At 37.2% G+C, this 23,574-nt stretch overlaps 1 protein-coding gene and 1 non-coding gene across 2 annotated transcripts; one reads left to right on the top strand and one right to left on the bottom strand.

The window, feature by feature from the left end:
* The first annotated feature begins 5 nt into the window (after nucleotides 1-5).
* NME5 (NME/NM23 family member 5) lies at nucleotides 6-21,991 on the top strand. Its single transcript, XM_026508074.4, has 6 exons — nucleotides 6-352; nucleotides 908-1,082; nucleotides 10,260-10,465; nucleotides 11,105-11,205; nucleotides 17,578-17,696; nucleotides 21,813-21,991. The coding sequence occupies exons 2-6, from the start codon at nucleotides 954-956 to the stop codon at nucleotides 21,891-21,893; spliced, it is 636 nt and encodes a 211-aa protein (XP_026363859.1). The 5' UTR covers nucleotides 6-352; nucleotides 908-953; the 3' UTR covers nucleotides 21,894-21,991.
* On the bottom strand, nucleotides 7,080-7,186 carry LOC113261977 (U6 spliceosomal RNA). Its single transcript, XR_003318579.1, has one exon. It is a non-coding gene; the product is annotated as a U6 spliceosomal RNA (small nuclear RNA).
* Nucleotides 21,992-23,574: the final 1,583 nt, after the last annotated feature.

The following is a 23,574-nucleotide window of genomic DNA, read 5'->3' as shown; positions in this document are numbered from 1 at the left end:
AGTATTTGACGTGGGCTTCTTATATATACTGTCTGAAATGGGATGGTGTGGGATGAGGGGAGAGTGTCTATGATTTGCTCATTATTTATAAAGTTGATTTAATTGAAGCGTCCTTTAAATGGCTAAGAGGGTGAAATAAGATGAGGAAAATGTTGGAAAATGTCTAGTGCTCTAAGGTTGGCAGGGGGGAATAAAGATGGCTGTAGGCTGGCTCCTCCTCTTGATTGAAAGGAACCACCCAGAGTCTGTGACGCGCTGTGCTGGGATTGGCCCTCTGCCGCCACCGTCCCTGAACTGTGCTTTGCGTCTCCTAGCAACAAGCTGCGGTAGTACGGCAGGAGCCGGCGCCAGGGTGAGTGCGTAGATGAGGGCTGTACTCGGAATCTGGGAGTGCACCTCGGAAAGGCACCGGGACCTGGGGATCCTGCTTTCTAACCAGATCCTATGTGTGGTCTTCCAGGAGGGGCGGGGCAGGGGGGCAGCTTACCGGCCGCTGGGTAGAGAGTGGCTGCAGAGTGGCGGACCCAGTCTTCACCTGCAGTCCTGAGAGTCTCCGCCAGGGCTAGTCCCTCAGACTGCCCCTTGGCCTCTGTACGTCAACGAAAGGCTTAGGAAAACCAAGGGCATGAATTAGATGTAGAATAGAAACTGTATTTTTTTAAGTTTATTTATGTATGTAATCTCTACACCTAACCTGGGGCTCAGACCCACGAGACCAGAGATCAGGAATCACATGCTCCTCGGACTGAGCCAGCCAGGCTCCCTGACATCTTATTATTGACACACTGCTTATAGAAAAAGATTCGGCAGTTTCTAACTATAAGTTAATAACATCAAGCGTCTAATAATGCTGTTCTTAATCACAGTTACATTAAATTTGGGGTGGGGATGATGCATGTCATTGCAGTTGGTACCTGTGGAGAATCTCCTAAGTTGTACTCTGAAAAGGCAGAATGGAGATATCAATGCCCCCACCTCAGATATATGTAGAAAAAACTCTGGCTATTATCAAACCGGATATTGCTGACAAAGAGGAGGAGATACAAGACATTATTCTCAGGTCTGGATTCACCATTGTTCAGGTAACTTCTGGGCATGATGATCATGTTTTTTCCCCATCTTTGCTCTTTAAAAAAAATGCTTAAATATGTTAACCTATTTAGTGCCTTAGTACTTAGTATTGAACTTAGGTTTATTTAACTTTTAAGTATAAAAGTTATATGTGTTTTAATTTTTTTTCATACTTCATAAGGATATAAAATGAAAATTAAAATTCCATTTTCCTCCTCCTCTGCTCTCCCACCCAAGTCTCAGTCTCCAAGGAAAGGCATCTACTTAATGCTTTCTGTCCTTGCAGGTTTTTTCTAAGCATTTACAAACACCCCCCCCCCCCCCCCCCCCCCGCAAAAGAACAGTCCTCTTCCCTTGACTCCTGTTACAAAGTTGCTCAGATAGCATTCCGTGTTATTACATCTGAATCTATCTCATTCTTCCACGCTTCTATGTAACAGTCCTCTCTGAATACTTGTTCCTCAATTGATGGACTTTAGACTGTTGGTATTTTTTTTCAATTATTAAAAACATTTAGTGCTTTAAAGCCTTATTCTGCAGTTGGTAGAGGTTTGAAAGTGTATGTAAAAAGAGTGTTGTTAAAAGATTATCAAATAGAATGGAATATTTTGAATATTCCTTTTTTGTACCATCCCTATTTGAAATTCCAAGTTTTTTAATTCTCTTATATTTGTATAGTGTCATATTGTCTATTTTGTCAGTGTTTTAAAAAAGAAAACAGAGGGACACTTGGGTGGCTCAGTTGGTTAAACATCTGCCTTCTGTTCCCATCATGGTCTCAGGCTCCTGGGATCTACTCCCACATCAGGCTCCCTGCTCAGCAGGGAGTCTTCTTCTCCCTCTCCCTCTGCCCCTCCCCCTGCTTGTGCTCTCTCTCTCTTGCTCTCTTGCTCTCTCTCTCTCAAATAAATAAAAATAAAAGTAAAATGAAAAAAAAGAAAAAAGAAAACCAGGAAAGATAAGGGATTTCAGCTGAGCTTAGAAGGATAGGTAAAGGCTCAGGGTAAGAATGGTACAAGAAAGTGTAAGGAAGTAGTGCAGGAATGTATAATGAAATATTTAATATATTTGAGAGACTCAGGTAAAGAACTTTTTAATAAATTTTGTTAGGAAAATTGGGTAGCCATTAAAAAAAAGTTGGATTCAAATATACTGTATAACCAGGGTAAACTCCAAATGGATCTAAGATTTAAATATTTTAAAATTAAATGATATAAATTCTAGAAGAAAAGATGCATGAATTTCTTTTATTTTTAGAGTCGGACATCCTTTTTTACTATGACTTATCATCTGGGAGCCATAAAAGAAAAGATTGACCAGACTGTAAACATAAAAAACTTATACATAGCCAAGTAAACATCATGAAGTCAAAACTTGAAAGCAGATGATAAACATGGAAAAAAGATTCTCAATTCATAACACAAAGAGCTAATCTCCTTTAAAGATATAAAGAGTTCCTAGAAAAAGATAAAGAATCAATTGAAAATGGGTAGAACAGGGGCTCCTGGGTGGCTCAGCTGGTTGGTTGTCTGCCTTCAGCTCAGGTAATGATCCCAGGGTCCTAGGATGGAGCCCCCTGTTGGGCTTCTTGCCCAGCCGGTGGGCCTGCTTCTCCTCTTCCCTCTGCCTGCTGCTCCCCCTGCTTGTGCTCTCTCTCTCTTTCTCTGTCAAATTAATAAAATCTTAAAAAAAAATGGGTAGAACATGTGGATGATCACAGAAAAACAGATGCTTCTTAAACATACGAAAAGATGACCAAATTCTAAGAAGGAAAAACACAAATTAAAACAACACTGAGGGGTGCCTGGCTGGCTCAGTTGGTAGAGCATGCAACTCTTGATCTCAGGGTCGTGAGTTCAAGCTTCACATTGGGTGTAGAGATTACTTAAAAATAAAATCTTAAAAAAACAACCCTGAAATACCATCTAGCAAAAATTTAAAGGTAAATGGCACAACCCCTATGGAAGGGAAACTTGCAAGTATCTAACAATATTATAGATGCATCTACCCTTTGACTCAGCAGTTCTAATGCTGGGAATCCCTCTTGTGACCCATGTATTAATATGAAGTGACATATATATGGGTTTTTTTTGCAGCATTGTTTATTTTTTTCTTCCATTTTTAAAATTTAAATTCAATTAACATATAATGTATTATTGGTTTTAGAGGTAGAGGTCAGTGATTCATCAGTCTTATATAATACCCAGTGCTCATTACATCACATGCTCTCCTTAATATCTATCACCCAGATCATTGTTTATTTTGAGCAAAAGACCGAAAAGAACCCAGCATTCAAAGTTTGGTTGAATAGAGGGGCTCCTGGGTGGCTCAGTTGGTAGACCACGTGACTCTTGATCTTGGGGTTGTAAGTTAAAGCCCCCTGTTGGGTGTAGAGATTACTTAAAAAAAAATCTTGAGATGCCTGGGTGCCTCAGTCAGTTAAGTGTCTGCCTATACGGCATAGGTCATGATTCTGGGGTCCTGGGATCAAGTCCCCCGAGCAAGGAGCCTGCTTCTCCCTCTGCCTGCCTCTCCTTCTGCTTGTGCTCTCTGACAAATGAATAAAATCTTTAAAAAAAAATCTTAAGAAAAAAAAAGGATTGGTTAAATAAAGTCTGATGAAACCATCAAATTGAATACTATGCAACTAATTGTAAAATGAAAAAAGAGGAACCTCTCCATCTCCTGTTATGGAAAAAAGCAAGATGGCAGAACTGTGTATACAAACAATCTTTTTTGAGAGAGAAAAAGTAATATATATTCATGTTTCCCAGTATTTTCAAAATGAAATACTAGGAGATTAAAAAATGGTTGCCTGTTCGAGAGCAAGGAAGAACAGGGTGGATTACGAAAGGGATGGGAATACAGGTTTTCAGTATATACTTTTTTATAGTGTTTTGAATTTCTTTTTTTTTTTTAATTTTTTTTATTATATTATGTTAGTCACCATACAGTACATCCCTGGTTTCTGATGTAAAGTTCAATGATTCATTAGTTGCGTATAACACCCAGTGCACCATGCAATACGTGCCGTCCTTACTACCCATCACCAGTCTATCCCATTCCCCCACCCCCCTCCCCTCTGAAGCCCTCAGTTTGTTTCTCAGAGTCCATAGTCTCTCATGCTTCATTCCCCCTTCTGATTACCCCCCCTTTCTTTATCCCTTTCTTCCCCTACTGATCTTCCTAGTTCTTATGTTCCATAGATGAGAGAAATCATATGATAATTGTCTTTCTGTGCTTGACTTATTTCACTTAGCATTATCTCCTCGAGTGCCGTCCATGTTGCAGCAAATGCTGAGAACTCGTTCTTTCTGATAGCTGAGTAATATTCCATTGTATATATGGACCACAACTTCTTTTTTTTTTTTTTTAAAGATTTTTATTTATTTATTTGACATAGAGACAGCCAGCGAGAGAGGGAACACAAACAGGGGGAGTGGGAGAGGAAGAAGCAGGCTCATAGCGGAAGAGCCTGATGCGGGGCTCGATCCCATAACGCTAGGATCACGCCCTGAGCCGAAGGCAGACGCTTAACCACTGTGCCACCCAGGCGCCCCTGGACCACAACTTCTTAATCCAGTCATCTGTTGAAGGGCATCTCGGTTCCTTCCACGATTTAGCTGTTGTGGACAATGCCGCTATGAACATTGGGGTGCATATGGCCCTTCACTTCACTACGTCTGTATCTTTGGGGTAAATACCCAGTAGTGCAATGGCTGGGTCATAGGGTAGCTCAATTTTTAACTTTTTAGGGGACCTCCACACTGTTTTCCAGAGTGGCTGTACCAACTTGCATTCCCACCAACAATGTAGGAGGGATCCCCTTTCTCCACATCCTCTCCAGCAATTGTTGTTTCTTGCCTTGTCAATTTTTGCCATTCTAACTGGCATAAGGTGGTATCTTAGTGTGGTTTTGATTTGAATTTCCCTGATGGCTAATGATTTTGAACATTTTTTCATGTGTCTGTTAGCCATTTGTATGTCATCATTGGAAAAGTGTCTGTTCATATCTTCTGCCCATTTTATGATTTGTTTATTCGTTTCTTGCGTATTGAGTTTGAGAAGTTCTTTGTAGATCTTGGATACCAGTCTTTTATCTGTAGTATCATTTGCAAATATATTCTCCCATTCCGTGGGCTGCCTCTTAGTTTTTTTTGACTGTTTCCTTGGCTGTGCAGAAGCTTTTTATCTTGATGCAGTCCCACAAGTTCATTTTATCTTTTGTTTCTCTTGCCTTTGGATATGTGTCATGAAAAAGGTTGCTTTGGCCGATGTCGTAGAGGTTGCTGCCTATGTTCTCCTCTAGGATTTTGATGGATTCCTGTCTCACATTGAGGTCTTTCATCCATTTGGAGTTTTATCTTTGTGTATGGTGTGAGAGAGTGGTCAAGTTTCATTCTTTTGCATGTAGCTGTCCAATTTTCCCAGCACCATTTATTGAAGAGGCTTTTTTCCACTGGATGTTTTTTCCTGCTTTATCAAAGATTAGTTGCCCAAAGAGCCGAGGGTCCATTTCTGGGCTCTCTATTCTGTTCCATTGGTCTATTTGTCTGTTTTTGTGCCAGTACCATGCTGTCTTTGTGATCACAGCTTTGTAGTAGAGCTTGAAATCCAGCATTGTGATGGATTTGTTTTTCCTTTTCAACAGTTCCTTGGCGATTGGGGGCCTTTTCTGGTTCCATACAAATGTGTTTTGAATTTCTTATCCCTGTAGGTATATTACCCATTAAATTGGGGGGGGGGGCAATTAAATGAAGTATACAAATAAGAAAGATATCTATTTAAGTTTTTTTAGAAGTCCATATTTTAAAAATAATTAGTGAAAAACTTAAGTAGCTCATGTTTAAATATGCCTAAGAATCACAAATATTGATATATCTTAAATAATAGAATAATAGGATTATACTAAATCAGGTGGTTTTGTAACTTCTCAAATTTCTTTTTCTTGACTATATGAATTTCAGTATGAGAACAGATACAAGCACCTATTTTGCAGTAGCTGGTTCTTGACTGGTGAGAATGTTAATTAGCATAAATGCTAATATTTAACACTTTCTTTCCCTAGTCAGCAGTAAATTTCATACCAAAGAAAGATTTGGTATATTGTATGCTTCTTTTTTGTTTTAATTGTGATAAAATATACACAACATGAAATTTACCATTTTTAAGTGTACAGTTTAGCAGTATTAAGTACATTCCCTTTATTGTGCAGCCATCACCACCATCCATCTCTAGAGCTTTTTCGTCATCTGGAACTGAAACTCTGTACTTACTACTCTTCCCAGCCTCTGGTAACCACTACTCTGCTTTTTCTGTCTCTCTGACTTTGACTATTCCAGATATCTCATGTAAGTGGAATTGTACAATATTTATTCTTTGTGTTGCATACTTTTAAAATAGGCTTTATCGTAGTTGGAAGTCCATTGAACTTGAGGCTTTCTTGTTGCATCTAGGGAAAACCTTCTGAAAAATGATGCATCCTTTCAGTAGGTGGCAGTCTTTCCTTTGTTACAAACTAATGGTTTCTTCTCTGGTATTAATGCTGCTTTCTGTGTGAAAATACCCAAATTCCAAAAATTTTTACCTGATCCAGTTTTTAAAAAGATTTTATTTTTAGGGATGCCTGGGTGGCTCAGTCGGTTAAGCCTCTGCCTTTGGCTCAGGTCACAATCCCAGGGTCCTGGGATCGAGTCCCACACTGGGCTCCTTGCTTAGCAGGGAGCCCGCTTCTCCCTCTGCCTGCCGCTCCCCCTGCCTATGCGCAATCTCTCTCTCTCTCTCTCTGACAAATAAATAAATAATTTTTAAAAAAATTTTATTTTTAATCAATCTTCAGACCCAGCATGAGGCTCAAACTCACAACCCCAAGACCAAGAGTCACATGCTCCACTGACCGAATCAGCCACGTGCCCCAACCTAATTTTAAAGTAAGCAATGGAATTACTGGTTTTTGATCAGTTTTTTTTTTTAAATGATTTTTTATTATATTATGTTAGTCACCATACAAAAATATGGAACGCTTCACGAATTTGCGTGTCATCCTTGCGCAGGGGCCATGCTAATCTTCTCTGTATCGTTCCAATTTTAGTATATGTGCTGCCGAAGCGAGCACGGTTTTTGATCAATTTTTAAAAAGATTTCATTTATGTATTTGAGAGAGAGAGAGATGGAGACAGAATGAGAGGGGGAGGGGCATACTCCCTGCTGAGCGTGAGCAGCCCTGAACCCAGCCAGACTGGGGGGAGGGCTGGATACCCGGACTCTGAGATCATGACCAGAGCCAAGTCAAACACTTAGCCTACTGAGCCACCCAGGTGCCCCTCATCAATTTTGGTTTAAGAGGAGCTCTTAATTTTTTTTTTTTTTTAAAGATTTTTTATTTATTTATTCGACAGAGATAGAGACAGCCAGTGAGAGAGGGAACACAAGCAGGGGGAGTGGGAGAGGAAGAAGCAGGCTCCCAGCAGAGGAGCCCGATGTGGGACTCGATCCCGGAACGCCGGGATCACGCCCTGAGCCGAAGGCAGATGCTTAACCGCTGTGCCACCCAGGCTGCCCCTAGCTCTTAATTTTTATAATTATGCTACATTAGGCAGCACACCTGCAGAAGGTGGCTTCCCTTGCTTGTTAAGGGGTGTGTGATAAGGGCTTACATTATAACAGATGAAATTTTTATTTTTTTAATATTTTATTTATTTATTTGACAGAGAGAGAGACAGCCAGCAAGAGAGGGAACACAAGCAGGGGGAGTGGGAGAGGAAGAAGCAGGCTCCCAGCAGAGGAGCCTGATGTGGGGCTCGATCCCAGACCACTGGGATCACGCCCTGAGCCAAAGGCAGACGCTCAACAACTGAGCCACCCAGGCACCCCAAAATTTTTATTTTTTAATGCAGCAACAAAAAAACCCATGCCAGTATGCCTAAGAATCACAAATACTTACACATCTTATTTTTAAATAATAGAATCAAGGATTATACTATATCAGGTGCTTTTGTAACTTCTCAGATTGCTTTTTCTTGACTGCATGAATTTCAATATGAGAATAGATACAAGCACCTATTTTGCAGTAGCTGGTCCTTGACTGGTGAGAATGTTATGTTTGTCAGCAGAACCTGTTTACAGCAGTGCTGACCCACCTAGGTAAGCATCTTCCCATTTCTTGCTTTGGGCAGTTTTGATTTCTCACTACAAACCAAGCAGTTTTGCCAAGTTTCTGAAGCCTGAGGACACATGATTGTTTTGGAAGGAGCTTTCAGAGGTCACTTGGTAAATTTCACGCTGTACCGTCAGGAAAATCTAACCCACTCTAGAAAGATAGCTTTCTGCCTTAATCATGGAGACTTTTAGCCTTGACCCAGCAACTTATCTCCATTCTCATCATCCTTATTCTAGCCAGAAGTTTTTCTTGGTGACTAATTTGAATCCCTCTGTTATATCTTGGGTCTTTTTCTTCATGATCCACCCACCTTTAGTGGAATTGACAAACAGTAGTAATGGACGATTTTTAAAAGGCGTTCAAATAGCTGCTTTTAGAAAAGGATGATATCCAATCGGAAGAATGGCTGATTTCACTCTGTGATTTTTTTACTGATTCATTCATATAATCTCATTTGTGAAGAAAATAACGTTTGTTTGCCATCAACATTTTATGTTCTTTCAAATTGAGAAACTTAATAGCAAGTATTTTAAGATCATAGTGAACCTACATATTTATGGCAGAACCAGGAGAAAGATTACACAACTTTCACATTCCACAGAAAAACTTGTTTACTCCATCGTTATACTGTATTATATTATTTCCAAGTACCACAATGAGACCAGCTCCCTAAAATAATATAGGAAAATTTCACAATTAATAGGAAAATATCACAAATAGATAAAGATGAATTTAGAATATTCTGAAGTCCAATTTTGTTACTTTATACAAAGTATAAAAATGTTGATGATAGTAGTCTTTTTTAAGAAGGAGTTAAGCTGAATTTATCATCAACAAACCATATTTTGAAGTAGGCTGCCAGACAGGAATAGTTTTTCTTAAGTAGGTTAAATAGCTGTTTTTAACTCAAGTGTAATTAACATGCAATGTTGTATTAGTTTCAGGTGTACAATATACTGATTTGACAATTCTATACTTTAGTCAGTGCTTACCACAGTAAGTGTGGTCACCATCTGTCACCATATGACATTATTACAATATTATTAACTCTTTTCTCTATGCTGTGCTTTTCATCTCTGTGACTTCCTTATTTTCTAACTAGAAGTTCCTACCTCTTAATTCCCTTCATCTGTTTCACCTGTGGCCCCCACTAACATCCCCTCTGACAACTACAAGTTTATTTTCTATATTTAAGAGTCTGTTTTTTGTTTATTTGTTCATTCGTTTTGTTAGATTCCCCATATAAGTGAAATCATGGTAATTGTCTTTCTCTGTCTGACTTATTTCATTTAGCATAATACCCTCTGGGTCCATCCATAGTGTCACAAGTGGCAAGATCTTTTTTTTTTTTTAAAGATTTTATTTATTTATTTGACAGAGATAGAGACAGCCAGCGAGAGAAGGAACACAAGCAGGGGGAGTGGGAGAGGAGGAAGCAGGCTCATAGCAGAGGAGCCTGATGTGGGGCTCGATCCCGTAACGCCGGGATCACGCCCTGAGCCGAAGGCAGACGCTTAACCGCTGTGCCACCCAGACGCCCCAAGATCTTATTCCTTTCTATGGGTGGGTAATAGTCCATTGTGTATATATACCACATCTTTATCTACTTATCTGTAGATTGATCCTTGGGTTGTTTCCATGTCTCAGCTATTGTTAATAATGGTGCAATAAATGTAGGGGTGCATATATCTTTTTGAATTAGTCGTTTTGTTTTCTTTGGGTAAATATCCAGTAGTGGAATTACTGAATCATATGGTATTTCTATTTTTAATTTTTTGATAAAACTCCATACTGTTTTCCACAGTGGTTTCACGGGTTTACATTCACATCAACAGTGCATGAGAGTTGGTTAAATAACTTTGAGAAATTTATTTATAGCCTACATATAACTTTATCTCTCCCTTTCTTTATAATACAAAAATCTCAAATTTATAATCAAATTTGTATTAATTTCAAGTTGTTAGTGACTTAATGAGTTATTATTGAACTGTCATTTTAAACACTTTTGTTGACTTTGTTTCTCTTATAGAGAAGAAAACTGCATCTCAGCCCTGAGCACTGTAGTAACTTTTATGTGAAACAGTATGGGAAAATGTTTTTCCCCAATTTAACAGCTTACATGAGTTCTGGACCACTTGTTGCCATGATATTAGCTAGACATAAAGCCATCTCTTACTGGAAAGAACTTTTGGGACCAAGTAATACCTTAGTAGCTAAAGAGACTCACCCAGACAGGTAACTTTCCTATGGGGAAAAATGGAATCCAAGTATAAAAATGGAAACAAAACAAAACAGAACACTAAACTGATTTCATTGTAATAGGAGTTTCTTTTCATTTGAAAGTTTTCCTAAGTCAACTTTTTGGTTTTATGGTTGGGATGGGGGTGGGTTCAGTTGTACATTTTAGCTCTGTAAGTGTCCATCTTAACACCAAATACTCCAGCCTAATTCTTCTCTCATCCTTGAATTAAACTGCCACTGAAGTAGAATTTTTCATAGGAAAATTGGCATGGCTTTTAAAAATAATATAGGTAATAGAAGGCCAGAAAAACAGATTTTTAGCATTATCATTAAAGTTTGGAAGTGCGAGGACATTGAATTCCTGCGTTTTTGAATATACATTGCCTTTTCACTTCTCACAAAAAAACACCTCTTCTTCACCCAGGGAGCTCCTATTTCCCAGTGTATCCCTCCCGCAGATTTAAACATATTTGACCCTCATCTAGATAGTTTTAAGCTTAAATTCAAAATAGATTAAAACTTCCATATGTGAGAAGTGGCAATGCTTCTGTAAAATTCCTAAGTAGAATGCATATGTAAAGAGTAAGGAGAGGATATCACATTGGATGGTCATCATCTCTAACTTACTTTTAGTCTAAGGGCAATTTATGGCACAGATGATCTAAGGAATGCACTTCACGGGAGCAATGATTTTGCTGCAGCAGAAAGAGAAATTCGATTCATGTTTCCTGAAGGTGAGTTACTGATGAGTAATTTAGTCAAGTGCATCTCCCTATTGTTTGCTTTTTCTTTTATTTGGGTGATGTACTGGGAGGGAAGATAAAAGGGTTTTTCTCCAATATATTTTGAAGTTACAGTTACTTACAAACTTGAGGCCAAGAATGGAAAATTCAGTGTTTCCCTCAGAACTAAATTGTGTCCAGTGAGGGAATCTTCTGAGAAGAGTTAACTTTTTTCTTTCTTTTCTCTTAGACTAGCCATGGCTAGGGTTTCTCTTCTCCTTTGTTGCAATTCCTAAAGTTCTCCCTAATGCATCAGTAAAGTTTGTTACACATGAAAAAAATGATCTCCCTTGGAAATTATGATAGATTTCCCATTTTCTCTAACACTTTACTGTTTGCCTAATGAATGCCTATGCAGTTGTGAAATTAGTAGGTCTCTGGCCCATTTTTTGTTTCCATCCTGTTATGGAAGTTGTAAACCTTCTAGAAGTGGGCATAGTAAGGAACAGCATTGAGGTTTTTAGTTTGTTTTCAATATTTTTAGCTCTAGAAGAAAATTTGGTGATTTCTGTTATAAAGAAAAAGATGTAAAGCACGGGAAGCTTTGAATATTTTTTTGGCCTGTTATTTTCTCTTAAGTCATTTAGGCCTGTTCTCAGTATTTTCTACTGACGATTTATTCAAAGAAAACTGAAATCTGTCTTGGAGATTTAAAAGTCCTGATTCTTTTTTTTTTTTTTTTTTTAAGATTTTATTTATTTGAGAGAGACCATGAGCCAGGAAGCCGGGGGGGGGGGGGGGGGGGGCAGAGAGAGGGAGAAGCAGGCTCCCCGCTCAGCGGGGGGAGTGGGGCTTATCCCGGGACTCCAGGATCATGACCTGAGCTGAAGGCAGATGCTTAACGGACTGAGCCACCCAGGCGCCCCTAAAAGTCTTGATTCTTAAACAAAAACTGGTGGGTTTTGTTTTGTTTTTTTAGCTACTGATTTAAGGGTTTTGTTTTTTTTTTTAACTTTCATTTTTAAATTTTTAAAAAAATGTATTTGACAGAGAGAGCAGGAGAGCACAAGCAGTGGGAGTGACAGAGGGAGAGGGAGAAGCAGGCCCTCTGTCCAGCAGGGAGCCCAATGCAGGGCTCAATCCCAGGACCCTAGGATCAGAACCTCACCAAAGGTAGTCGCTTAACTGAGCCACCCAGACGCATCTCATTTTTTAAGTAATCTCTGCACTCAACATGGGGCTTGAACTCATGACCCTGAGATCAAGAGTTGTGTTCTCCACCCACTGAGCCAACCAGGTGCCACACAAAAACTGTTTTATAGCTATTTGTACACAAAAGAATTTGCCTACTTACATGTTTTATTCTTGCTGATCTAATTTCTACCACATATCCCTTCCATTAGGGTATCTGTTTCTTTGGAATTGTTTATTGTGGAAATTTCAAACATAATCAAAGTTGAATAATATGATAAACCCCCAATGAACCTATCACCAACTTAAATAATTGTGATCAGTCTTAAATCATCTATAACCTCTGCTTCTATTTCAGTGCTTCCATATTATTTTGAAGTACATCTCAAACATGAAATGTCTTTTTAATGTGATACTACTTTAGATTTAGTCTTCTTAGTGAATTAGATTTTTCCTCTGACTCCAGACATCTAATCTCTCTTTGTTTTTTTCTCATCAATAAAATGGAAATGTTATTAGTATTGCCTACCTAGTTAGGGATATTGTTAGGGTTGAATATATAAATGCGTGTAAAATTCTTTGAGTGTTTGGTGCTTATGTGCTCAAATATTAACTGCTATTGTTGTTTTGTTTTCTCTAGTCCTTTTCTTTAGAAGCTCTTCTTACTCATAGGGGTATATACCTAAACTGTTATTTTAGATTGCTTTTGATTTTACCCATTAATTTGTCCTCTAGACATACGTTTAAGAGACACAATTAGACATTTGAGAATCAGCAGTTGTAGGATAGATAAAAATGATTAGTTTCCTACCACATTGCAGATCTTTGGTTGTGAGAATGTGAAGTTCTTTGGAGTAAATTCTCAGAGTTTGGGATATGAGCTCTCTCTTGCTTAGCAGTCAGTCAAGAACTAGGTGCAAAACCCTATATGATGATTCACTCAAGGCACCTTTCAAATAATCTTAAAAAAAAAAAAAAGATGATGTAGAAACAATCCAAAAATGAAGTTAAGAAAATAATTTCATTCACAATAGCATCAAAAATAATAAAATACTATTTCACTCATAGGTGGGATTTACGAAACAAAATAAACAAAACGAGACAAAAACCAGACTCTTAAAAATAGAGGGGCGCCTGGGTGGCTCAGTCGGTAAGCATCTACCTTCTCAGGTCATGATCCCAGGGTTGTAGTATCGAGCCCTGAATCGGGCTCCCTGCTTGGCAGGGAGCTTGGTTCTCCCTCTCCCTCTCCCCCTGCTTGTGTTGCCTCTCTGTCTCTCTCTCTGTGTCAAATAAATAAAATCTTAAAAAAAAAAAAAATTGAGAACTGTTGGTTACCAGAGGGTAGCTATGTGGGGATGGGTGAAATAGGTAAAGGGGATTATAAGGGTACACTTATTTTGATGAACACTGAGCAATGTATAGAATTGTTGAATTACTATGTTGTATACCTGAAACTAATATAACACACTGTATGTTACTTATACTGGAATTACATAAATAAATAAAATACTTAGGAATAAATTTAGCAAGACGCACAATTCTTATACACAGAAAGACATAAAACATTACTGAGAGAAGTGAAAGACTATCTAAAATAAATAGACATCCCATGTTGATGGATCAGAAGAGTCAATATTGTCAGGATTGCAGTTCTCTCCAAATTGATCAATTAATTTAATGCACTTCCTGTCAAAATCCATACATTCTTTTTTTTTTATAAAGATTTTATTTATTTATTTGACAGAGAGAGACAGCCAGCGAGAGAGGGAACACAAGCAGGCGGAGTGGGAGAGGAAGAAGCAGGCTCCCAGCGGAGCAGGGAGCCTGATGCGGGGCTTGATCCCAGGACCTGAGCCGAAGGCAGACGCTTAACGACTGAGCCACCCAGGAGCCCCAAAATCCATACATTCTTTTATGTAGAAGTTGGCAAGTTGATTATAAAATTTGTCAGGAATTGCAAAAGATCTAGGCAAGCTAAAACAATTTTTAAGGGGCACTTGGGTGGCTGTTGGTTAAGTGTCTGCCTTCGGCTCGGGTCGTGATCCTAGGGTCTGGGATCAAGCCCTGTGTTGGGCTCCCTGCTGAGCAGGGAGCCTGCTTCTCCCTCTCCCTGCTACTCGTGCTCTCTCTCAAATAAATAAAATCTTAAAAAAAAAAGATTAAAAAAATTTAAAAAATAAAACAATTTTTAAAAAGTAGTAATAAGTTGGAGAACTTCCACTAATCGTATTTCAAGACTTACTATGAGACCATAGTAATTAAGACAGTATTGTACTAGACATATATATCAAAGAAACAGAATTGAGAATCTAGGAATAAATCCTTATATTTATGGTCAGTTGACTTTCAACAAAAGTGCCTAGACAATTTGATAGGGAAAGGTGGTCTTTTCAACAGATGGTGCTAGGACAACTGAATATCCACATGCAAAAAAAGAGAAAGAACTCAGATCCTTGTTTCACACCCCATACAAAACGTAACAACAATGGATCATAGACCTAAACATAAGAGCTAAAAATATCTATAGAGGAAAACATGGAAAATCTTCATGACCTTGAGTTGGACAAAGGGTTTTTGCATATGATATCAAAAGCATGATCCATAAAAAAAAATTGCTAAATTAGGCTACATCAAAATTAAGAGTTTTAATGTTTCAAAGGCCATCATTAAAAATATTGAAAAGATTAGCCCCAGACCGGTAGGAAATATTTGCAGATCATATGAAATAAAGGACTTTTATCTAGTATTTATGAAGAACTCTTATAATTAATTCAGTAAAAAGAAGGCAAACAATTAAAAACCAGGCAAAAGATTTGAATAAGCATTTCACAAAAGATACATGAATAGCTAATAAGCACGTGCAAAAGTGTTAGTAATCACTGGGAAAATGCAAATTAAAATCACAATGAGATATCACTGCATATCCACTACAATGGATAATCATCAATGGCAAGGATAAAGAGATACTGGGATCCTCATTCATTATTGTAAAATGGTAAAGCCACTTTGGAAAACAATTTGGTTATTTCTTAAAATGTTAAACATATGCTTACCATGTAACTCCATTGCAATTCCACTCCTCTTAGAATTTACCCATTCAAGAGAAATGAAAACATAAATCTACATAAACACACATGTGAATGTTTCTAGCAGCATTATTTAGTACAGCCAAAAACTAGAAAAAATTCAATTATAAATGGTTAAACAAAATTTTGTATAGCCATACAATAGAATACTATTCAGTAATTCAAGGAACAAACTACTGATACATGCTACGAGAATCCAGGCACAAAAGACAACATAGATGATCTGTTTATATGAAATATCCAGGAAAGGCAAATTTTTAGAAATAGAAGCTCAGTGATTGCCAAGGGCTCGGGGTGGGAGTGGGAGTGGGAAATTGCAAACAGGCACAAGGGAACATTTTTGGGGTAGTGAAGTGTTCTAAAACTGGATTGTGGTACTGATTGTACAACCATAAGTTTACTAAAAATGTATTGTATACTTCAGTGGGTGAATTTTATCATGTGTGAATATACCTCAATAAATTTTTTTAGAAATTACAAAAAATAGATGAGGTCCCTGTTTCCTTTGAGTTTATATCTAATGTTCAGAAGACAGCCATTAAACAACAATTACCCAAATAATTGCACAGTTATAATGACTGTGTAGTTACTGTGTGGTAAGTGCTATACAAAGCAATTATAGGATATTATAAGACCCTATGATAAGAAAGGGCCAGCTGAGGAAGTGACATGAGATCCAGGGAAGAACATTCTATCTAGCAGATGGAACAGCATGTCTCTCTCAAGTCATGAGCAAGAAAGAACATGATACATTGTATAAACAAATATCAGAGGAAGATAAATATGAAGTTGGAGAAGTAAGTAGAAAATACATGGTATAGAGTCCTGTGGGCCGTGGTATGGAGTTCTATCTTGACTGTGAATGCAATGAGGAATGAATGAAGCTTTTTAAGGCTGGGAATGGCAATAATCAATTTTTATTTTTATTTTTTTAAAGATTGTATTTCTTTGAGAGATGGAGAGAGCACAAGTGAGGGGAGGGGCAGAGGGAGAGAGAGAAGCAGACTCCCTGCTGAGTGGGGAACCCAACAGGTTACAGTGAACATGATAAATGTGGTCCTAACTTTCATGGAACTTACAGAGTAGAAGAGACAGATGACAAATACTTGTGTAACCAAATAAAACAAAATTATTACAGTGATCAGTACAAAAAAGAGTGCTATAATGAGACTAATAGGGAAGGAACCTTTTACTCAACTCCTTTGAGATATCTCCTAGCTTTTCCTGGCATCCTTGCAAAGGACTGTCCCATTGTTAGTTGTCTCATTGAGGCTGAGCCCATACACTAGTCATATAGAAATCTGTCTTCCCACCCTGTTTTTCCTTGGGCCAGTGATGATAAATCTGAACACACGAGATCAGTAGCTTCACATTCTCATCTTTATCAAAAGTTGCTCATTGATTGAGGTAAACCTCAAATACTTACTAAGACTTATAAAATACATTCTTTCTCTTATAGATTCTTATTAAACTGCAAGTCTGGTTGACCTACATAGTGTTCAAACAAGACTAAGAAGACTAAAATTTTCCTAGATCTTACATAATTTATTTAATTAAAAAACCTGAAAAATAAGAGCAGGAATGTTAATATACACTATGCACACAGAAATAGGTTTTATGTGTATATTCAGTAGTTTATAAGAGAGTGAAAACTATGTATTTTTCACTGTTGTATCTATACCACTTTGTGAAGTGCCTGCTATTTTGGTGGCAGGCATTAATTTTTGAAATGAATTTCCTAGATTTTACATGTTCTTCATATTTTTCCTTTTCATAATATTGTCCATTGTAATATTTACTGTAAAAAATATGGAAATGGAAATGCAGACAAGGATGTAGTAGAAAACATAATCAGAATCTCATACATGATCAGTCTTAGCACTTTGATACATTTTTTTGCCAGTCTTACATGGTCTTATTATTTCTCTGTGTGTGCTTGTGTGTTTTTGAACAAACTACGTATGCTATGTATCTAGTCCTGTTTCCTTTTTATAAAAAAAAAATACTTTATAAGTATCATGCCACTAAAATTTTTTCTTTGTAATGATTATATAATGTTTCATCATTTGTGTTAGTTTCAATGGGAATACATTTGTATTTGCAGTGATTATTGAGCCCATTCCAGTTGGACAAGCTGCTAAGGATTATTTAAATTTATATGTAACACCAATTCTGCTTGAAGGACTCACAGCACTTTGTAAGGAGAAACCAGCAGATCCTCTTGTAAGAAATCTTTTTATTCACACTAAAGAAATTGTCTATAGTTTTCATATTTAAAACATCGTGTTTTTTGAAACAGTGAAAATATCGAGAGCATTTTAAAAACTATTTCATATTCATTTTAGATACTTATATATAACTTTTGATTACTTATTCTCTTGCTGTATTTTAACTCTTTTTTTTTTTTTTTTTTTTTTAAGATTTTGTTTGGGGATGCCTGGGTGGCTCAGTCTGTTAAGTGACTGCCTTAGGCTCAGGTCATGATCACGGGGTCCTGGGATCAAGTCCTGCATCAGGCTTCTTGCTCAGCAGGGAGCCTGCTTCTCCCTCTGCCTGCCACGCCCCCTGCTTGTGCGCTCTCTCTCTCTCTCTCTCTCTCTCTCTCTCTCTGACAAATAAATAAATAAATACTCTAAAAAAACCCACACGCCTTATTAAAAAAAAAAAGATTTTATTTAAGAGAGAGAGAACACATGAGCTGGGAAAGGAGCAGAGGGAGAGAGAGAATCCCCAGGCAGGCTCTCTGCTGAGTGCAGAGTCAGAGGCAGAGCTGGATCCCAGGACCCTGAGATCATGACCTGAGCTGAAAGCAGACACCTAACCAACTGAACCACACAGTTGCCCTGCTGTATTTTAACTCTTAAAGAACACTGTTCCTACAAAACAAAAACAATATTATTTCTAAATACATTTTCAGTTACTGTGCCCTTCAAATACAGAGCATTGTTTTTGGGTATAATTTATATAATCAAATGATAAAATTAGGTACATATTTGAATTTTTGATATTTTTATTTTTAATGATATCTAAATTTTTTTTTCATAGAAAACATATTTATTCACATCCCTAGATACTTCAACTTGCTTACTCAGGTGGAAGAATAGTTGGATAGGAGAAACTAGGATAGTGTCCAGGGTCAGATGTCTTCCTTGTTCCTTCCTTACAGGTACTCCCACTCATTTGAAGACTCAGAGATAATTTGGAAGGTTATTTCATTTATTTATTTATTTATTTATTTGTTTGTTTGTTTGTTTGTTTATTTATTTATTTATTTTAAGTAAGCTTTATGCCCAACATGGGGCTTGAACTCACAACCCCAAGGTCAAGAGTGGCATGGTCTTCCCACTGAGCCAATTAGTTACCTCAGGGAAGGTTATTTTAATATCAGCCCTGACAGAATAGTGTCTCCAGCCTCTGTTGGAGGTTACCATTCTGAAAGGGAATCCCCTTTGGAAGACTAAAGATTTAATCTCTCCTACTAACTGTCACTTTTACCAAAAATAAAAGATAGGCAGGTTATTTCTCTCTCCCTCTCTCTCTCTTTTTTTCTTTTTCTTTTTAAGTAATCTCTATACCCAATGTGAGGCTTGAACTCATGACCCCCGAGATTAAGAGTCACACACAATGCTGCCTGAGCCAGCTATGTGCCCCTAGGCAGGTTATTTCTTTAATAACTCCTTTTCATTATGACAACAACATATGTTTACTTAGTAAGAACCCTGATACTACTGAAAAATGTAAAGAAAAAAAAAGATACCCCTGGTTCCATTTCCTAAACATCGTCTTTGAAGTCATCTTGCCTAGATTCAACTGACTCCAGACATCTAACCTCTGAGTTTTTCTCTTCTCATCAGTAAAATGCAAATAGGTTAGTACCTGCCTACGTAGTAGGGATATTGTTAGGATTAAATGTATAAATGTATGTGAGGGTACCTGGATGACTTAGTCAGTTAGGCCTCTGACTCTTGATATCAGCTCAGCTCTTCATCTCAGGGTTGTGAGTTCAAGCCCCTCATTGGGCCCCACGCCTCTTTAAAAAAAAAAAAACAAAAAAAAACACCAAGAAGTATGAATGCATGTAAAATTCTTGGAGTGTCTGGTGCATATGTGCTCAAATGTTAACTGCTTTTGTTGTTTTTTCCAGTCCTGTTTTTTCTTTGCTCAAGTTTTATTTTTTATTTCTATTACTATCTATAAACATATATCCCATAAATATTACTATATTTAAATATATATTTTATAGAGGTTATTTTAATAGTTGAGTGATTTCTTTTATTACCCTTACCATACTTTTGCTGTTTTAGTTGTTTGCTATTATAAATAGTGTAACAGTAAACATCTTTGAGTATAAGGCTTTTTACACATTGAGATTATATCATTTGGAAAGAGGTCAGAAAGTAGAGGGGTTGCCTAACTGGCTCACGGCTAGAGCACATGACTCTTGATCTCAAGGTTGTGAGTTCAAGCCCCACATTGGGTAGGGAGCCCACTTAAAATAAAAAATAAAAAAATGTAAAAGGTAGAATTATAATTCAAAACATATGCAGATCTAAAAAATTTTTGCCCTTTTCTAATTAAATTTTTGAATAAGTAATATTTAGAACAGTTTTTTTTGTAGCAAGCAATGTTTTAATATGGTAAAATTCAAAAATTACAAAAGGATATATCATGAAAAGTAACTCTCATTCCCATTTCTGTTCTTCAGTCATTCATTTACACTTCCTGGAGTCATTCACTCTTAGGAGCCTCTATATATCCTTTCAGCAGAGAAAATCTATACATTTATAAGCATATATATTTTTTCTTAAAAACATGCTTTTACTTAGAAGCATTTACAAATGGTAGCCACTAATTATGCCATTTGATACTTTTTACCTTATTTACTCAATATATATTATAAGTTATTAAATAACACCACAAACAAAATTGCCCTGTTTTAAAAGAAGAGCTCATGGCATTTTCTTGAATTGATGTTCTACAGTTTATTAATTAGTCACATATAGATAGTAGTTTAGGTTGTTTCTACTCTTTTGTTACTATGAACTGCCAACAGTGAAGATCTTCATTCATATGTCTGTGTACCATGTATCTATAGAACAAATTCCTGCAAATGGAAATACTGAGTCAAAAATAATGTTATTTTTTAAAAAAGAATGTTGTTTTGATGTGTTTGATATGTGCATTTTAATTTGGATAAGTATGGCCAAGTTTTGTAGTGGTTATACCATTTTATACTCTGATTGAAAGTGGATGAGAGGGGGCTCCTGGATGGCTTAGTTTGTGGAACACGTGACTCTTGAGCTCAGGGTCCTAACTTCAAACCCTACATTGGGTGTAAAGTTTACTTAAAAAAAAAAAAAAAAAAAAGATGGGTGCCTGGCTGGCTCAGTCAGAAGAGCACGCGGCTCTTGATCTTGGGATCGAGTGTGAGCCCCACGTTGGGTATAGAGATTACGTAAATAAATGAAAAACTGAAGAAAAAAAAAGAAAAAGTTAGAAAATTCTCCAAATTTATTTTTCCTTTTCATGATTGTTTTGTGTATTCAGAGCCTCTTGAAATCACATGAATATGAGGATCGACTTCAATATTTCTGCAAAAACTTTTTTGGGAATTTCATAAGGATTGGATTGTATCTGTAGCCCACTTTAGGTAGTAATGACATCTTAACAGTATTAAGTCTTTAGGGCTCCTGACTGGCTTGCTTGGTGGAGCATGGGATGTTTGATCTCAGGGTTGTGGGTTTGAGCCCCATGTTGGGTGTAGAGATTACTTAAAAAATAAAATTTTTTAAAAAAGAAAAAAATAGTATTAAGTCTTTCTATCCATGAACACAGGTTATCTTTACGTTTACTCAGATCTTTAAATTTCTTTTAGCAACACTTTATAGTTTTCAGCATATATGTTGGTTAAATGTACTCCTAGATGTTTTTTTAATGCTACTGAAATGGAAGTGATTTCTTATTTTCCTTTTTGGGTTGTTTATTGCTGATATATAGAAACACAAATGATTTTTGTGTTGGTCTTTTAACCTACAACTTTGCCGAATTCATTTATTAGTTGTAGTAGCTTTCTTGTGGATTCTTTGGGATTTTCTATATATATAGGATCATGTCATCCGTAAAAGGGGATAGTTTTACTTCTTTTCCAATTTGGATCTATACTTGACAGTCTTGCATAATGTAAAACTTAGTGTTTCAGTTTTTTAATGGTCATTTTCTCATTCTCAGAGTAAATTTGCAAGCTAAGTTTTAAATTGATATGTATATATAGAATATATTTATAATTTATAGTATATATACTTAAATGTCTATTATGAGTTTTTTTCCTTTTTTCCATAGATTTGGCTAGCTGATTGGCTACTGAAAAATAATCCCAACAAGCCAAAGCTATGTCACAATCCGGCTGCAGAAGAACCTTAAAATAAAGTTCCTCAAAGAACAAATCACGATCTTATTGTGAAAGACATGCTTCTACTTTAAAACAAACAAACCTTCCTAAGGGTTTAAGTAACTACGTGTGAAATAAATTGTTTTCAAAAATATAAGTTTTAAAAGAATGACTATGTTTTGTGCATAAGATAGCATTATCTAAGGTAAAATATGCTTTAGGGTATGATTTTTTTTTCTAATAAGAAAATTGATTTTATCTAGAAGTATTTAGAATGTTAACGAAACAAATGGAAGTATTTTGTGATTGTAAAGTGGTATCCAGTTAGGAGAAGAACAATTAATTTATATAAGACACGCTAGAAACAACTGAAGATGAAAAGACTTATGTGCATCTTTTTTTTTTTTTTTCTTTTAAGATTTTATTTATTTATTTGACCGAGACAGCCAGCGAGAGAGGGAACACAGGCAGGGGGAGTGGGAGAGGAAGAAGCAGGCTCATAGCAGAGGAGCCTGATGTGGGGCTCGATCCCATAACACCGGGATCACACCCTGAGCCGAAGGCAGACGCTTAACGACTGTGCCACCCAGGCTCCCTGAGACTTATGTGCGTCTTGACACTCCCCTACTGTGCCAGGCAAGGGTAGTGGCCACTGAAAATGCCACCAGGATGCGGTGGCTGAAGACACAGTTAATAGTATGTTAACTATACAAAAAAAGACAGTGTACAGTTCAAAAACAAGTCTCACGCAGCATTATATTTTAGTTTTTTTTCTTCAAAAGAGGTGAGTTGTGTGCAGGGAGGTTAAATACTTTAGAGATGAGAAAAAAAGGAGAATGCACTTATTTATCATCATCATCATCTTCATCTACATTGTCCTCCACTACCTCTCCATCTTCTCATCCTCCTTTTTCTTGTTTTCAGCTTTGAGGACTTTTCTTTTTTTTTTTTTTTTTTGCCACATAGGCTTATTTTCATATTTTGATTTTTCAGCAATTTATCTATTTTACCTATTTTTCCTCGGCTTAGCAGCCTTCTTTTCCTAAGGCTGCTTGTTGTCTGCAGCAGTGTTAACTTCACATGGCTCCCTGTCTCTTTGTAGCATCACCAGTGCACAGGCCAGGATGTTCTCCTTGGATCCGGGGGTAATACTCAACAAGAAAAAGACTCAAGGCAGCCTTTTTGGTGCATCAGGATCCTTGAACTTTGTGTTTTTGTTTCCCCTTTAGGAAGAATGTAGGTTTCCATTTCTTTTAGAACTGCCTTGTCTGCATTTGCCACGTCTTCAAAGTTACCTTTCTCTTCATCAGACATTGTCTTCTACCTCTCTGAGCTCTTTTAGTAAAACTCTGAGAAGGTGACTGAAGCATCTGGTTGCTTCTTGTGCTCCTCCTGGAATGTTTGCACAAAGGGCGCCTATAATACATTTTGCTTCTTGGTCTCAGGATCTTCTTTGCCCGTGTATAGTCATTTTTTTTCAGTGTGATGCAGAATCACCCGGTGCCCATGTGACTCTCACTTGCCCTGGCCCTGTCTCTTTGGAGCTCAGTATACTGCAATGGCTGTCAGCTTAGGGGATGATTTTAACAATGATGTAACATTAAGTACTAGAAGACTGATATAAGGTGTTGCTGTATTTTTTTTTAAGTTAGGGAAGTAAGACACGGAACTTTTTTTTTTAGTAAATTCTACATGGGGCTTGAACTCATGACC

The sequence above is a fragment of the Ursus arctos genome, unplaced genomic scaffold, assembly GCF_023065955.2.
Source record: "Ursus arctos isolate Adak ecotype North America unplaced genomic scaffold, UrsArc2.0 scaffold_5, whole genome shotgun sequence".
NCBI classification, from domain to species: domain Eukaryota; kingdom Metazoa; phylum Chordata; class Mammalia; order Carnivora; family Ursidae; genus Ursus; species Ursus arctos.
This window is presented reverse-complemented; position numbering and strand designations above follow the sequence as displayed.

Bases quoted from the DNA above. Each gene is read 5' to 3' on its own strand.
- NME5 (XM_026508074.4), top strand. From the start codon at position 954: ATGGAGATATCAATGCCCCCACCTCAGATATATGTAGAAAAAACTCTG. The intron at 1,083-10,259 runs GTAACTTCTGGG...TTTCTCTTATAG, and splicing joins CTGGATTCACCATTGTTCAG to AGAAGAAAACTGCATCTCAG. The intron at 10,466-11,104 runs GTAACTTTCCTA...ACTTACTTTTAG, and splicing joins AAAGAGACTCACCCAGACAG to TCTAAGGGCAATTTATGGCA.